The 17,314-nt window shown below is 25.9% G+C and overlaps 2 protein-coding genes across 4 annotated transcripts; one reads left to right on the top strand and one right to left on the bottom strand.

Moving 5' to 3' along the window:
- The first annotated feature begins 3,339 nt into the window (after positions 1-3,339).
- LOC112591503 (hypoxia up-regulated protein 1) lies at positions 3,340-11,124 on the top strand. 2 transcript variants are annotated; one of them, XM_025335355.1, is made up of 16 exons: positions 3,340-3,627; positions 3,736-3,895; positions 3,960-4,228; positions 4,297-4,502; positions 5,450-5,630; positions 5,740-5,926; positions 7,424-7,573; positions 7,644-7,847; positions 7,921-8,344; positions 8,416-8,686; positions 8,751-8,916; positions 9,014-9,277; positions 9,363-9,470; positions 9,544-9,610; positions 9,744-9,947; positions 10,928-11,124. In XM_025335355.1, the coding sequence occupies exons 2-16, from the start codon at positions 3,758-3,760 to the stop codon at positions 10,960-10,962; spliced, it is 2,874 nt and encodes a 957-aa protein (XP_025191140.1). In that variant the 5' UTR covers positions 3,340-3,627; positions 3,736-3,757; the 3' UTR covers positions 10,963-11,124. The 2 variants fall into 2 exon arrangements, with proteins under 2 accessions (XP_025191140.1, XP_025191136.1); XM_025335351.1 differs by having other exon boundaries at positions 3,340-3,651.
- A 1,474-nt stretch (positions 11,125-12,598) lies between these two features.
- On the bottom strand, positions 12,599-16,814 carry LOC112603641 (palmitoyltransferase ZDHHC18). Of its 2 annotated transcripts, XM_025352329.1 has the most exons (10): positions 16,758-16,814; positions 16,439-16,663; positions 16,198-16,358; positions 15,575-15,739; positions 14,891-15,028; positions 14,660-14,811; positions 14,059-14,176; positions 13,884-13,999; positions 13,665-13,827; positions 12,898-13,175 (listed from the first exon to the last, which is right to left on the bottom strand). In XM_025352329.1, exons 2-10 carry the CDS (start codon positions 16,585-16,587, stop codon positions 12,898-12,900), a joined length of 1,440 nt encoding a protein of 479 aa, XP_025208114.1. In that variant the 5' UTR covers positions 16,588-16,663; positions 16,758-16,814. The 2 variants fall into 2 exon arrangements, with proteins under 2 accessions (XP_025208123.1, XP_025208114.1); XM_025352338.1 differs by lacking the exon at positions 16,758-16,814 and having other exon boundaries at positions 12,599-13,175; positions 16,439-16,587.
- Between the last annotated feature and the right edge of the window lie 500 nt (positions 16,815-17,314).

Here is a 17,314-nt window from a genome sequence, read left to right as displayed (position 1 = left end):
TAAAAAACGGGTTTGAAATCGCTCGATTTCTAGTTGATCACAAGAAAATTACCTATGGTTGGTGTATGACCACATTTCCACATTATATTCCAAAGTGAAGCGGACAAGTGAGAAGAAAAGAAACTAGAGACTAGAGAGTCAAAAATATTAGATAAATGAATAAAACTTAGAATTACATTTAATAAAGCCCAAGACTTTTAAAGCTCTACTGACAGTGATAATACTATGGTGGTTAAATGAAAAAGTTGAGTTCAAATTAAAGCTAAGATCATTGACAGTGTATACTCACTCTACATTCAAAATTATAGGTAGCTATTATGGGAATAACAGTATTAAAAATGTGAGCGATATCTGCAAAATTTAATTACGTGGTATTTCTTAAAGTTAAAAGGAAGTCTATTATGCTAATCTATATGTTTAACGGGTGGAAGGGGGGGAATTGCCCCAGGGCGGCAAATTTTATGATGTTTGACGGGGCGGCAAATTTTGAAGGATCAACATAAAATAAAAAATTTATAATAATAATTTTTTTTGTGTGATTGTATAACTATAATAAATACATATTATTTCGTTTATAAATACCACAAAAAAGCTGCTGTCTACCGCTGCATTTCATAAGGCGGGCATCGCCCATTTGCACCAAAAAATAGGTAATTGTTTAAGGTATAGCCCATTTGCGCCAAAATAAAAAAGGTACTTTTTTTCCGATCGCCCATTTGCGCCAAATTTACCTGTATATATTACACGATAAAATTTTACAGTTAATTGTTGTATTATTATCATGGTGCGAATGTTGTTGCATTTGCAACTTTTTTTTTACTTTTTCAGTTGCTAAGTAAGTTTAAAATGCGTGTCATGTAAGTACGAACTAAAAATCTAAAAACTTTAAGTGTAATTTTCTGCGATTTTTATTGAATTTACTCATTTATAAAAGTAGGTTAAACAAACTATTGTCAAAATGCACATTTTTATTCTAATAATTAAACAAGTAGTTTTGAAAAAATTATAATACAAGTAAAAATTATTCTATAATCATCAATTAATATAAAAATTGTTTACAAAAGTTAAATATAAAATACATAATACAGATACCTAATAATTGTTCAATAAGATCGCCAATAAAATAATATACAAATTGTTTATAAAAGTTAAATACAAAATACAAATTTATCTAATCTTTATTATAATTAAATGCTACTAATTTTTTCTTGTATTATAATTTTTTCAAAACTACTTGTTTAATTATTAGAATAAAAATGTGAATTTTGACAATAGTTTGTGTAACTTACTTTTATAAATGAGTAAATTCAATAAATATCGTAGAAAATTGCACTTAAGATTTTAGATTTTTAGTTCGTACTTACATGACACACATTTTAAACTTAGGTACTTAGCAACTGAAAAAGTAAAAAAAAAGTTGCAAATGCAACAACATTCGCACCATGATAATAATACAACAATTAACTGTAAAATGTTATCGTGTAATATATACAAGTAAATTTGGCGCAAATAGGCGATCGGAAAAAAAGTACCTTTTTTATTTTGGCGCAAATGGGCTATACCTAAAACAATTACCTCTTTTTTGGCGCAAATGGATAATTCCCCACAAAGCAATAAGAATTAAGAACTTGTTCTAATAACTGTACTGTTATCGTATAAACTATTTTCATTATTTCTGTACGTTTTTTCCTCAAACATATTCAGTTACAAGTAAATCGTTAGTATTAATAGTGTGTTGAATATAATTTTGAATTGTAATTTTTGTAAGGGCGGCATATTTTAATTTGCCCCGGCGCGGCATCATAGCTTAACGCGGCACTGGAATAATTACGAATATAATTTTATTTTAAAAATGTACTCAGGGAGTGCGGTCGCACCATCGCACCTTAGCACGAGCCGTCACTGCACTGGATATAGGTAATCTGGTTAATTGAAGATTTTTAAATAACTTAATATTGTGACTTGTATTATTAAATAAAATGTATATCAGTCAAGTTTAATAAAAGTAATATAATGTACCTAGTATATAGTGTATAATATTTTTTTCTCGAGAGGAAGATTCTAGACATTTTTGCATCTTCTAAACAGAAAACTGGCCCAGTTTACATGGAAAACTAGTATGATGATTGATGACTTTGATGCTAGCAGCTAGCAATTTATTGAAATACATGGGCTCCTAAACCGAGTTAATTTTGTGGTAGAATAGTTAGAAAACTTGTAGAAGGCTTTGAGGTGTCAACTTCTTGGGGACTATGATATACTTTAGAATGACTAAAGTATCCGTGCTTAATACTGAATTAACCCTACTACTTACTAGAATAAAATAAATAAACTACTAGTATCTTTAGCCACTTATTTAGATAGTTAGATCATATTATGTGTTGTATCATGATTCATGGCTAAATTTTAACAATACTTTATATAATTTTGTATAATAGACATGTTGTATATGAATATAATATGATCCGTGAATTAAATATTATAATATAATCTAAGATACAATCATAGATAATAAAATTTTTTAAGGATACCTAATTATTACCCATGGAACTATAAGGAAGCTGTATAATCTTAAATCATGACTGATACAATCAATGTTTTATATTCCACGGATAACATAATGAACCCATCGTTTTATAATACTTTGGCCGTTCATTATATTATCCGCGCTACCGTGCTTATAACATTGAGCACTCAATGGCTTATACATATACATCGAGATATAAAAACTATATATATAAATTATAGTATATATCATATCACGAATATTATTATATATTTATATACGACCCTGGATAAACTATCTACTTCGTGAGATAACCATGGAGACACGCATAGACATATATTATACGTATTATATGTCTATGGAGACACGTCATAAGTATAATATCACGAGGAATTACAACTATTACGTCATGAACTCATGAAGTATATTAAGGTTTAATGATTCGTACTGATAACTTAACAATATACCTATAGCCGATATACCTCAGATCAAAATATAATATATGTTATAATAGATATCATACAATATTGTCATTTGTCAATTATATTTAAATTTTATACTATACTTTAGTATAACGTAAAATTTATGGTTTAAGAATAATAAATAGCTATGTCTGTGTTTAAAGTAAAATAAAAACTCACTCAAATTTTAAAAGCGTTCTTATCAGAATATCAATATCAATGAATATAAAATGAAAATTTTTGTAATATCAAATTTAGGAAAATTGGCAGATACGTGTCAAGACAGCCGACCAATCAGAAGCCGCCAAATCGGCGATTTTGTTGGTTTTTTCTATGCTTACTGTACATATATATAATCATTATACGTTTGGTTACGATTATCTTACATCTTAACGTCTTGTTATATTTAATTTAACTTAACATACGTAATCCTTTGCCGTATGCTTGACTTAAACGTTAATTGTTAGGTTCTTCATTTAATTTGACCGTAATAAACTTAATTGACTTTTTCTGTACTTATTACTTGGGCTTAAAAAAATATTGTCCAAAGTATATTGATAATATTATCAATATCAGATATGATACTTTCCACAGTACCCGGTGGATTTTTCCTATTTTCGTTGTAAATCTAGTACGATAATTCCTAAACATAGTTAAAAGGTAACTCTTATACTTTTTAGTTAGGTAAGTAAACGTTATAATTATACATTATTTTTTTGTACATATTTTAATGAGACAAGTTAAATCACCAATATCAATTTTATTCAGGTAAGTCTTTACATTCTTCAAAATGGGTATCCTATTCTGGAAATATGTCACAGCACTGACAATGCTCTTGATTTTGAGCTTACATATTGCCAATGTCCACAGTTTAGCTGTGATGAGTGTTGATATTGGTTCAGAATGGATGAAAGTAGCTATAGTTTCAGTAAGTATTGTATGATTAATGAATGATGTACAAAAATATTTAAACATGTTTTAATTTTATATAGCCTGGTGTACCAATGGAAATTGCTCTTAATAAAGAATCTAAAAGAAAAACACCAACTGCTATAGCATTTCGCAATGGTGAACGTACATTTGGTGAAGATGCATTAACTGTTGGCGTTCGATTCCCATCCAACTGTTACATTTATTTTCTTGACTTACTAGGAAAGAAAATAGACAATCCAATTGTAGATCTCTATAAAAAACGTTTTCCCTATTACAATATTATTCCTGATCCAAAAAGAAATACTGTACTTTTCAAACATAAGGATTCGTATGTCTAAATTATATAAGTACCTAAATGTCTGGGTCACAATTTTATAATAGTTGATATATTTGTAGAGATGATCAATTTTCACCTGAAGAGCTTGTGGCAATGATGTTGGAAAAAGCACGAGAATTTGCACAGGATAGTGCTGGACAAGCTATAAATGAAGCAGTAATTTCTATTCCTGGTTATTTCGGTCAAGCTGAACGAACTGCTGTGCTAAAGGCTGGAGAAATTGCTGGAATTAAAGTATTACAACTAATTAACAGTTATACAGCAGGTAAAAAATTATAGACATAATACCAAATATGTTGTATTTTTATAAATCAAAAAAATATTTATTTATAAGATATTAAATACAATTATTAAAAAATACAGAAATATTTAATGATATGTACTATTAATTAGAAATTAGAATTATTTCTAGATAATTTTGAAGAGAAGGTTAGAATATTTAAATTATTTACTTTAGCCATGTTTTAACTTGAACAAAACAATATATAAGACTAATTTATTTATTTGTTAATTTTTCTATAATTTACAGAATTTGTTTTCATTTATTTTTAAACTTAGAATTTAATCTGCATAAAATTGTATGAAGTAGTTATAGTCTCCTATTAAGAGGTTTTTTTTCAGCTTAAAGTGGGGGGGGGGCCCAAAGTTAGTCTTATATCAAGAGTGATTCTGAAATATTTGACATCAGAAGATGATGGGATTTTATTACTTTGAAAGTAAGTTAGAGGAAGGCTGGCTTTTTTTAACCTTATATATTGTATCTATAAATTTATCAGGATTTATTTTAATTTGTCACTTAGTTACACAATTATCAATTTAATTTAAGTAGATTGGGTGTTTCGTCAAGATCATTTTTGGCACAATGTATTATATTGTCATCTTTGTAGGTAGATAAAAACAATTTCCTTATTTTCTATTAGCTTGGAAATGTATACTTACATTTAACTGTGTGTGTAAAAATAATTTATAAGCTCTTTCATTTAGTCTGAAATTAAAATTGTTATCAAAATTTATATTTTAGGATATTATAAATATTTATAAATATTAAATAAATAAAATTATTTAAATAATTTCAATAATAATTAAATTTTGACAACATAAATGATAAAACTTCAATATTTTTTTGTTTTATTTTTAATTTAATTTTAAAATTAAAAAATAAATTCAATTTATTGTGTATACATTTTTTAAATAAAATTATTATTTTTTTAGCTGCTTTGAATTATGGTATATTTCGTACAAAAAGTTTTAATGAAACATCTCCAATGTACATGATGTTTTATGATATGGGAGCATATGGTACTCAAGTATCAGTTGTATCCTATCAGTTAATAAAATCTAAGGATAGAATAGCTCCTGAACTTCAACCTCATCTTGCTGTACTAGGAGTTGGGTGTGTATTTTCATTTAAATCTTTGTTAATATAAATTTTAATTAAACTGTATGAATAATAAATAAATTTTTTTTGTAATAATATTTAATAAATTTCTATTTTTCATTAGCTATGAACGTAATTTGGGTGGCTTGGAAATACAACTACGACTAAGAGATTACTTAGCAGCTAAATTTAATGATCTAAAATTAACACCTAATGATGTTACTAAGAATTCTCGATCAATGGCAAAATTATTCAAAGAAGCTGGACGATTAAAGAATGTACTAAGTGCTAATACTGAGCATTTTGCCCAAGTAATAAAATATTATTTTAATTACTTTATAAATCTAATAATAAAAACCTAGGGTCTTATTTCTGCTATATTATAGTTTTTGTGTGTACCTCTCATTTAGTATTTGCTAAAATAGGTATTTTAAATATAAAGTCATTAATAAATTGGTATGTACCTATAAATATGGTACTCGTCTAATATGCTATCTACCACTACTTCATTGGTGTAATATGCAACATACCATAAAATTATACTTACTAAAAAATATTGACTGATTAATAACAAATTAAGAACAATATTAATAACAATTTATTAATTTATCGTCGTAAGTATTTATAATATTTCTAAACATATTAAATGTCATTATATATTATACATTATATAATATTTTTACATCATTTAGAAGACTTCTAATAAGTCGTGTTAGGTATGAATGGATCGCCACCATTCTTCTATTAATTGTCAGTCTAACAAATATATTGCTCCTCGGGTTTCAATTCCGTATTTAGTTTTGACATGTCTCCTTATTATACACTCTTTAAGACACATACGCAAACACAACACAGATACAACATAGACTAAAATAATATACCTAAAAGCAAGTTATCAAGAGTCTTGATAGATCGATATTATAATGGCTTTTAAACTATAATTTTGTACAACTGTTATAATGTGTTATTTATCGTAATGACTCAAATGTACTTTCCCGCAATAAAATGAAATAAAATAAAAACAACCATGATAGGTAGTATACTACATGCATACAGCTTTTAAGGTAGATACCATTTTATGGTGGGTAGCATATTAGAAAAGTACCATAAATATTTCTGAACAAGTGAATCAACATTATTTTGTATTTAATATATTTTATTACATAATCAAGTAATAATATTGTAGGTTGAATTGATTTTTTACCAAAATTTTACTTATAAATTGATACTTATGTACCATAGAATAGTATGAATAAGTGTCATTATCATGTTAATATTATAGGTAGCTTAAATAGTCAAAATATTTTGTAAATAAATATAGGATTGTTATAGAAAATTATGTTATTGTAATAAAGCAATATGTTAAGTTCCTTCAGTATATTTTTATTTGATAATTATTACTAAAAATGTTATATAGTATTTTACTTTTCTAATTTTATTAAAATTTGAAATTTCAAAAAATTTCTAAGCTTTTGACTAAGAAACAAACAACACATTTTACTAATCAGAATAAAAAAATATTTCAAATACCTGTAATATAATAGTTGTATGAGATAAAAAATATTTTAACATTTTATCATAATATTTAAAAAAAAAATAGCTAAATATTTATAAAAATATAAAAACTCACATTCCTCTTTTAATTTGTTTCCTCCAATTATTAAGTAAAATACAAATTAATTTTCTATTAAAAAGCACCCACAATGTTGGAGATTGAATCAAATTTTATGATTCATGAAAACATAATGATTGATATACATTGTAAAGCCATTAAATTTTTCATTTCTAAAATAAATATTTAATTTCAGATTGAAGGCTTAATTGATGAAAAAGATATGCGCATCAAAGTAACCAGGGAAGAATTAGAAGAATTGTGTAAAGATTTATTTGATAAAGTTGTACTTCCAGCTCAAAGAGCTTTAGAAGCGTCTGGACTGACAATAGAACTGATTGAACAGGTATATTTATCATTTTTATTTTATTTTCAATGAAATACTTATTCTATTAAATAATTCAATAATATTTTAGGTTATGTTATCTGGTGCTGGTACTAGAGTTCCTAAAGTTCAAGATCATTTAATTAAAGATTTAAAAAGTAACCAACCTCTTGGTAGATCTTTGAATACTGATGAAGCTGCTGCTTTAGGGGCTGCATATAAAGCAGCAGATCTTAGTAATGGATTCAAAGTAAAAACATTTATTACTAAGGATGCTACATTATTCCCTGTACAAGTTAGTTAAATTATTTACAATTTTTATTGTCTTAATGTAACCAAGCATATAATTGATTTTAAATTATTTTTAGGTTACATTTGATAAAGAGGTAATAGATGAGAATAAACCAGCAAAACAAGTTAAACGCATTCTGTTTGGTCATATGAATCCATATCCTCAACGTAAAATAATAACATTTAATAAACATCAACAAGATTTTGATTTTACTGTGGGTTATGCAGAACTTAATCATTTACATGAAAATGAGGTTAAATGTTTAGGTTCTTTGCAATTAAGTAATATTAGATTAAATGGTGTACGAGATGCCTATTCCAAATATCAAGATCAAGAAGGTATAGATACCAAAGGAATTAAAGCACATTTTGCAATGGATGATAGTGGATTATTAATATTACAAAACGTAGAGTTATTAATTGAAAAAACTGTTACTGCTGATACAGAAGAAGAATCTACTTTATCAAAGATTGGAAGTACCATTAGCAATTTATTTAAAGGTATTAACTATTAAGTAGTTACAATAAAATAGAATACAAGCATTAAAATAATATTTTTTTTTATTTAAAAGGCCCTGAAGAAGTATTAAAAGAAGAAAAACCAGTTCATGAAGCTCCAGAAGAAAGTCCTATTCCCCAAGCGTCTAATAATACATCAAATAATACTGATACTTATGATCAAACAAACAGTACTGAACAACTGAAATTAAATGATACAGTTCCAGTTTCTGATTCCAAGAAGAATTTAAAAGTTGTAACAGTGAAAGAACCTATTGATGTTAATCATGAACACTTATTTGTACTTCCTGCTCAAGATGATGACTTACAAAGTTCAATTAATAAGTATGGTATTTAAAGATACATGAATTAAAGTTACTTTATTTGAGCTATTCTTATTGTTTTTTAGAATAAGACAACTTAAAGAAATAGATTTGGCAAAATCACGTAAAGAAACCTCTTTAAATAATTTAGAAACGGCTATTATTGAAACACGTGAAAAATTAGAACAACCTGATTATGCTAGTTCTGCTACTGATATTGAAACTCGTTCAATTTTGGATAAATGTTCTGAGGTAATTTTTATTAAATTTTAAATAATTAAATTGTGTTATATATGTAAAACTTATTTGTTTGTTTTAATATAAATCAAATTTAAAATGTATTGTTAAGATATCAAATTGGTTGGAAGATGATGGTTTTGGTGCTGAAGCTGAAGTTTTAGATTCTAAATTTGATGATTTAAAAAAAATAGTATTACCTGTTTGGGAAAGAACTTTTGAGCATGCAGAAAGACCATCAAGATTGGATGCACTAAACAGTGCATTGAACAGTAGTAATTCATTTTTGGAAAAAATAAAAAATACCACATTGGAGGATACTCCTTTTACACAAGTAGAAATAGATACCCTTGAAAAATTGATTTCTGAAATTACTGTAAGAACATTAATATATACATTGCAATAATAAAAATAACTTCAAATTAATATAATAAAAATATATATTTTTATTTTACTTGCAGATTTGGAGAAATAAGCAAGTAGAAGAACAGGAAAAACTTCCAAAATCTGTTGATCCAGTGTTGACAGTTCAAACTATTGCAATAAAACATTCATCAATAGAACGCGAAGTATATAATAATAATTGCATATTATTACAAACATAAATTTTTGGATTAATAATTTATACATCATTTTTTTTAGATGAGATATTTGATGTCTAAATTTACTTCCTGGAAACCAAAAAAGAAAGAGGATCCCAAAGTTAAAGGTAAAGGTTGAACCTCTCAGCCAATGTATTTTTTTTTTTACTTAACAGCTTTTATTGAATTAGATTGAGTTTTTTTTGTTGTGTTTACTTATCCCACTAATATAATTTAAATCAATAATTGTTGTTCGTGAAGCACCAACATCACAAACTGACAATGAAAAAGATAAAATACCAGAAGAACAAGATAATGATACCACATTTAAGGATAATGCACAAAATTATGAAACAGAAAAACCTTCTGTTGATGAACCAAGTAGTACTGCAGAAGATAATGTTGAATCTGAAAGCTCATCAAAAATAGATAAAACCAAACCAATAGTTGAACCTACCAAAACTGGTGAGAATTTCAAGATGTTTATCAACGGTGATGGAGCACGGCAGTTTTTAGTTTATTTATCATAGTTGCTTATTGCACAATGCTTGCTCAGCCCTGCAATGTATATTTTTACAGAAAAAATGTCCAAATCGCCACATGATTTAAAAGAAGATATTTCAGCGTGGATTTCATCAGCATTGGTTATTTGTACTATACAAATTGCATTTCGCTTATTTTAGATATTGAAAAAGTTGTTTTTAAGCATGTATGTTTTGTGATTTGTTGGGTTATTTTCTATAATTTTGCTTTACCTAATGAAAAACACTATTAATCATTTAATCATTGAAAGATTATTCTCATCAGAATATCAAAAAATTCCTATAGTTCTATTATGTTGGCTCTTAAAACATAGTTATACATTTTCAACTGTAGACTGTGGTGAATAATTTGTAAATAAATATGAAGAAAACGTATAAAAATAATGATTAATTATTAACTGTAATGTAGAGTGTACACTTTTAAAACTATAAAATTATTTTCTAGCAAACTATTCTTAAAAAAAAAAAATTACGGGATACTTATTTCTGTTGAAGGCATTTCCTAGCTTGGATTCTTTCACTTGCTCTCTGCTTTTTTTTTTTATGTAACATTAAATCAATATCAAAATTTTAAAAATAATATACACAAATTATTATTATATATATTTTTCAATTCAAAAATTTTTTTATAATCTTAACTAATCTTAAAGTGATGATAGACCAAATATACATCATTGAAAACTTATTTTAAATTGCTTAACTCATAATCAAAAATAATTATTCATTTAAAATATTATACGAGTTTGGTTGTATGAATATTGTTTATAAATAATTTTTATTATTATTGTAGATTCTCACATAAGTTATTCAGTATTTCTAAAAAATATTAAGGCTTAGCTTGTTCTAACACATTTCAAATCTATCAATATTTGCTTAGTAATTTTCATATTATTTTTATTGCAGAGGAGAAAAAAGATGATACACATTCTGAGTTGTAATCAAAGAAACTTTGTGTCTAAATTGTGCAAGTGAAAACAGACTATTGTGCATTCCAGGATCCAGTTATTGAAGACTATGTTTATTCTGTACATTTTTTTATTTATTCTGGATAATTGCATTTTGTTGTATTTTTAAATTACATCGTTCAAAATAAAATAAAATGCAATAAAATATGTAAAATTGTTTTTTTAAAAACTTTTCAAATGGTTTCTGAGCGCACATTTATTTTATAAAAGTATAAACAATGAAAGACCGAGACAGTAGTGAAACGAAAAACTTTAACATTTTAAAGTACTTGATAATAATAATAAAAATTAATATTTAAAGTAGAAAATAAACTGTACATACAATTTTAAAATAGTTTTGTTTAAAATTAAGATGACATTAAATAGTAAATGTACATTAATACTTTGTCAAATTTTGGATAGCTGTAATTTTCTTTTTAAGTTGTAAAAAAGCATTTTTATAAGAAACTAGATTGCTTCATAAATTATATTTACTAGCTAATTCAAAGTTGTATTGCGATTAATATTATTTATCTTAATAAATAATACTTGACGAAATAAGACAAATTGATGAATTGTATTCACAATTATTATAATTAATATATTACTATTGTTATTATATTTTTTAGTAACAGGGTATAATAATACACATGACATGATTTAGTCCTTTTTTGTAATTTAAATAGTCAGTGAAATAAAATTTTCTTTTAAACTTAAGTGTATTATACTTTTATATCACCAAATGATTATAATAATTAACTATAGCCCACTTTCATAATCCACTGTAAGTATCTTAAATGCAATGTATAAAAATAATAAAAATGTATTACTAGTAAAAAAATAATTGTATATTACTGCATTAAATATTAAATAGATATATTATGTATCAATCATTATAAATGTCTTATAACTGTATAATAAAAACATTGTAAAAGTCTTGACAAAGAAAACAAAATAGACATCTAATAATTGTCTTTTATTTTTACTAGAAAATAATCAAAATTATTCTGATGTCATGTTAAGAAAATTTAAAATTATATAATAAACCCTATTTTTACCTTTAAAAACAAATAACAATTAAAACATTGAACAGTGAGAATATAAAAATATATATTAAATTTCTTTTATCTAATTAATCAACTTTTATCAATAACATTAATTATAAAAAGAAAAAATTATTTCCAAGAAAGAGGCACTAATGCGTTAATTGAAGTAAAAGCACAACTGCAAATTCATGAACAATATTAAAATATTTATATATATATATATATATATATATATATGTATACATGCTAATTATTAATAAAAATAAATAAATAGTTAATTTACCTATTAGAATGTTTAAAAGTCTTATAGAAGATGGTAACACCCAAAAAAAAATTGTTAGTTTTTTTTATTAAAAACAGAAAAAAATTAACAATAATAATTACCTATTTATAAACCCTGACTATTACAAATAAAACATATTTTTCATTAACATATTTAAGTCAAAACTTAGCCACAATATTGTGGTGCCGTATAACAATACTATAATTAAATTGAGTTATTTTATTAATACAAAAAAAATATATGTATTTAAATTAATAACTTAAAGGACCAAATTAAAAAAGTGCAAAATATGACATGGTGTTTAGTAATGAAAATAAATACTTAAAAAATGTTAGGATATCGTTTTAGGACCTAATTAGAATAAAAAACAAAGCAAAAGGCACTTATTTAATAATATTAAAATTGTTAATCCTAAAACAATTTGATTGGGCAGTCAATTGGTAGTAAATAACAATATTGCCACTAATTTTATTTTTAAGTCACGATAAAAGAATATATAAATTTTCTTAATAAGTGCCTCAACGCCATAAGGAATTTCTTATTTATGTATGACTACAAAAATTAACAGGTACATAATTAATTTTCTTCGATCTAATTTAGTCATAAAGTGTTTTTGTTTTTAACCAATTTTACTTGGCTACCAGTACCAACTGATGATGCATCTTCTAATGAATCTAGGTCTAAGGCTGATTCTATCATTGTCGTGTCTTGAAGTAGTTGTAGCCGACTAGCACTCAGTGGAGGAGCACCCGATATAGTTTTTGACCCATCATCTAAATCTAGATCTGGATCTAATCGACTTGGTTCAATAGTCTCGTAAATGCCAGTATCATTAAATGTGTTAGCCAATGAAGTTACACTTTTGTTGAATTTCACACCTATATAGTGATACAAACAATATTAAATAAAACTGAATTGACTAATATAATTAATTATATTTAACCTCATTCTTAAGTTCACTTACCAAAAAAACATTAATCCTAATCAACTTACATGGTAGTGAAAGGCATTTAAAAAGAAACAAAACATTTATTAACAATTAAATTACTTTCATTACAGTTTCCAAAAATATGAAGATTAATTAATTTAACTAGTGTTATTTATATTTGATAAGTGCATCCTAGTTGATGTGGTACCTCCACCATGCTCATGAGAATGACTATAATATAGTTTTTGATTATTCCTACATCGATAACTAGGAACACGAGAAACTGCTGAATAATACATTGCTGCACGGTCCCTACGTAAAGGTAAACTAGCATAAAAATAATTTGGATTTGTGGGAACTAAATAATAGTCAGTTGGGTAATGATGATGTGATGCTATAAGAATTGAAGAATGGGAAGTTGGTGGCTTTTGATACAAACCATTTATAATATGACTTTGATGAACATGATTATTTTGTGAATGATTGATACTTGGCATCGAAGTTGCAAATGTGTGTTGATTGTGGTCTAAGCTATCTGGTTGTAACATACTAGATGAACCATATTGATGCAATTGTATTTCATCAGTATTTGTTTTTCCGTTCTAAAAGTATAATTAAATTAAGTACATAAAAAATTGAAACAATTAATACACATTACTTGGTTAACAGGTGCATCAGAAACATCAAACCCTTTATTAGATATCACTGTATCTCTACTCTGACTTTTGTTCAATGATTTAGAATCTGTTAATGATAAAACCACACCACGTCTATCTAAAATATATAAAATGCATTAAAATGATTTAGAAAAATAGATAGATATTTATGAATACCTAAAAGACTTGGAGGACGAGGAGAACACAATACATAACAATAATTGGCACAGATGTTACCTCGACTATATGGATTGGAATTTGGCCGTCCTGTTCGACTGGCAAAAGATCCTTTAATCTAATTACAATATATCATCAGTTTATTTAACAGAAAATAATTTAATTTACAGGGATGGAAGTAATAAACAATGATAACTATAAACTAAAATAGTAAAAAATTTTAACCCATTTAATTTTAAAGAAAATTTACTCTGAGAAAAATTAATTAAATACACTTTCAATATTCATATAAAATTTAATTTATTTTTAAAATCAACTTATATAACGATAATCTTTATTTAAAGTTTTATTTCCCGAAAGATAAAACTTTAATTAAAAAATATTGAATTAATCAAGAATTAATGATAAATAAGCATTTAAAATGCTTTATTTAAATAAATATTAATCAAACTGGAATAAAAAATTATCACACATAAAGAATTATTCTGTATATTTAATCTAAAAAAATAAAAGAGATTATTTTCCATTCCTGCAAATGATTAGTATTTATATTTATTTTAATAGAAACATTAATGCATTATACAATACAAAATATACTAACATCTTCATTAGTTGTTTGGTTGGATGCAGCAAGAAATGTATGAAATCCAGCCAATCCAATAACGCTCCAACAACTGAAGAATGTAATAATTACTACTATTACACTAGTAGGTGATTCAGAAATGGCATCTACCATTAATCTATTTTCAGACACTAAATATTAAAAAAATAAAGCATGCAATAATTATAAATTTACAAAAATAAATTAGATCAGAATTGAAAAACCACTTACAATAAAATAAATGTAGTACTGCTCCAATGAACACGATGATGATAAGTAAAGATAAACAAACAATAAACATATAGAAAAACCTGTAGTTCCGACGACCAACACAATTTCCTACCCATGGACAGTGATGATCAAAATTTTCTAAATTTTAACAATATATCATAAAATTTAAGTTAAAGAATTTTATTGATATTTATAAATATATCAGTGTTTCAAAAAAATTATTTAATAGTATTGAAGTCCACTTTATTTTAAAGGACAAACATTTCTAGATATGTTAGATTAATAAAAAATAAACCATTTTAATAGTTAAATGATAATCAATCTCAGTAGATTAGTTGAATTTTGATTTTGATTTTATTTTTATTCAGAAATCTTTATTTAGGTCACATGGGACTCAACTTTAAATAATACCAGGAAAATATATTTAAAAATACGCAACAGTTTGCTATTAATTAAACATTTATTAAAACTTCTGAAAATAGTTTTTTAAATCAGAGCCTAATGTAACCTGTATAAAGTTTTTATTTTTAAATAACAAAAAATATCAAAATATGACTTTAACAAGAAATGTTTGATTATTCTGCGATGCAAATTTATGTTCTTAAACAAAAGACTCAAAAATACCTAACAAACAATCAATATTGTGTTACATAATTAAATTTTGAAAATCTTTATAAAACTTACCAACACAATTGTTACATAAACTACAATGGGAAGCTCTTGGTGGTCTAAAAATCTTGCATGTTACACAATATTTTAACTTGATTGAATTGCCTTTGATGACCACCTCTTTAGTTCTTGGGGGTGGTCGTATAGTGGGTGTTCCTCCATTGTTTGGTATACTAATGTCTAAATTTTAATTTATTAAGTAGATTATATTATATTCAATAAATAAACTAATTTTACATGAATAGTTTAAGAGATATATGACTGAAAAATTGTAAAATTGTTTTAAAAAATAAGAAATGTTTGTTATTATATGAAAAAATTACAATAAGACAATCATTATTTAATGAAAATTATATTTTACACTTATTTTTTATCAAAGTACAGTAAAAAATTCAATTAAAATTCTTTATATAAAAAACTGTTCTTTATTTGTATTTTCATTCAATATTTTACTATACTTAATCATATTATTAAGCTATGGAAGTAGTTTTAAAAGTAAAACTAAATTAGTTGTTATGAAAAAGAGAAATTGTTTTAAAACATTAGAAACATCACTTTTAGCACTTGAACAAAAGTTAATCAATCTAATAAATTTAAAAAAAAATAATAAGTTGGAAAACAAATTATAATTAACTTACAAACTTGTTTCTCAATGTAAGCAGCTTCGTCATCAGTTGCCCTAGGAATAATACCTGGATCTGTGAAACTAGTTTTGAACAACGAGCCAATGACAAAGAGAAATAAAACTCCTGAAATAATTGGAATGACAGGAGTCACGCGACGGCTAAGGTATGGACAGCTATGACAAAAAAAAAAGATAAATAATTTGTCACATCATAATACTTCTAGGAAACAGAATATAATGTAGAGTTGACTCACTCGAATACAAAGAAAAGGACGCTCGTACCAATGATGAGGACCACATTGATATAGAACACTGCCGCATGCGGGGCCATCATGAGCCTACCGTCACAGCAGAATCGGTTTCGACCAGGGAACATTTCCCATTTTCTGGTGACTCTGGCCATACCCGATGGCTCATTTGAATCTGAATAGTATTCCGCATAAATGTCATAAATTGTTCAGTGTGCAGCAATGCATTACCTTTGGATAAAACAGTAAACAGTTTTTATGGATAATGGGGCAAATGAAAATGAAAAAAAATATAATTTCATCCAATTTTTAATTTTTACTATACCTATACATGAAAAGTATTATGTATTGTGTCGTCGATTAAGAATTTTATCAAAAATTTATGGGTAAACAAAAAACATAAAATTACCCATAACCTGCAATCTATATTGATTATAGATTACACACAATTTTGAGAACCCTTGTGGTCAGTGGAAGAGCGGGAACATTTAATCATGATATCGATAACTATAAAAATAATATTTATTATTTACCAATGTGAGATGACATTCACCATAATTTTAGATATACTGGTTAGGTACTGTACTATTGTATCTCAATGACAAAACATATACGACTTTCAATTTCAAAAATTATGGTAGGATTTAGTTTCATGCACACAATACATTGTGTATTTTTGAACTTTGTTTGAAAAAAGTTCAAATTACTTCACATAGATAGTGCCATCAGAGTCAGGAAAAGAAAAAAATTGTGATTGCAGGACACTAAATTGTAATGGAATTTTCTAGTTGCAAGTTGCAACCTGTTAAGTGCATAATAATAACGCCAACACTAAATGTAATAGCTACCATCTCGATTTAGCTGACATATATAGATGTATAC

This window comes from Melanaphis sacchari, unplaced genomic scaffold (genome assembly GCF_002803265.2).
Source record: "Melanaphis sacchari strain LSU unplaced genomic scaffold, SCAv2.0 Contig0_pilon_pilon, whole genome shotgun sequence".
NCBI lineage: Eukaryota > Metazoa > Arthropoda > Insecta > Hemiptera > Aphididae > Melanaphis > Melanaphis sacchari.
Note: the sequence above shows the minus strand (reverse complement) of the source record. Positions and strands in the feature narration are given on the sequence as shown.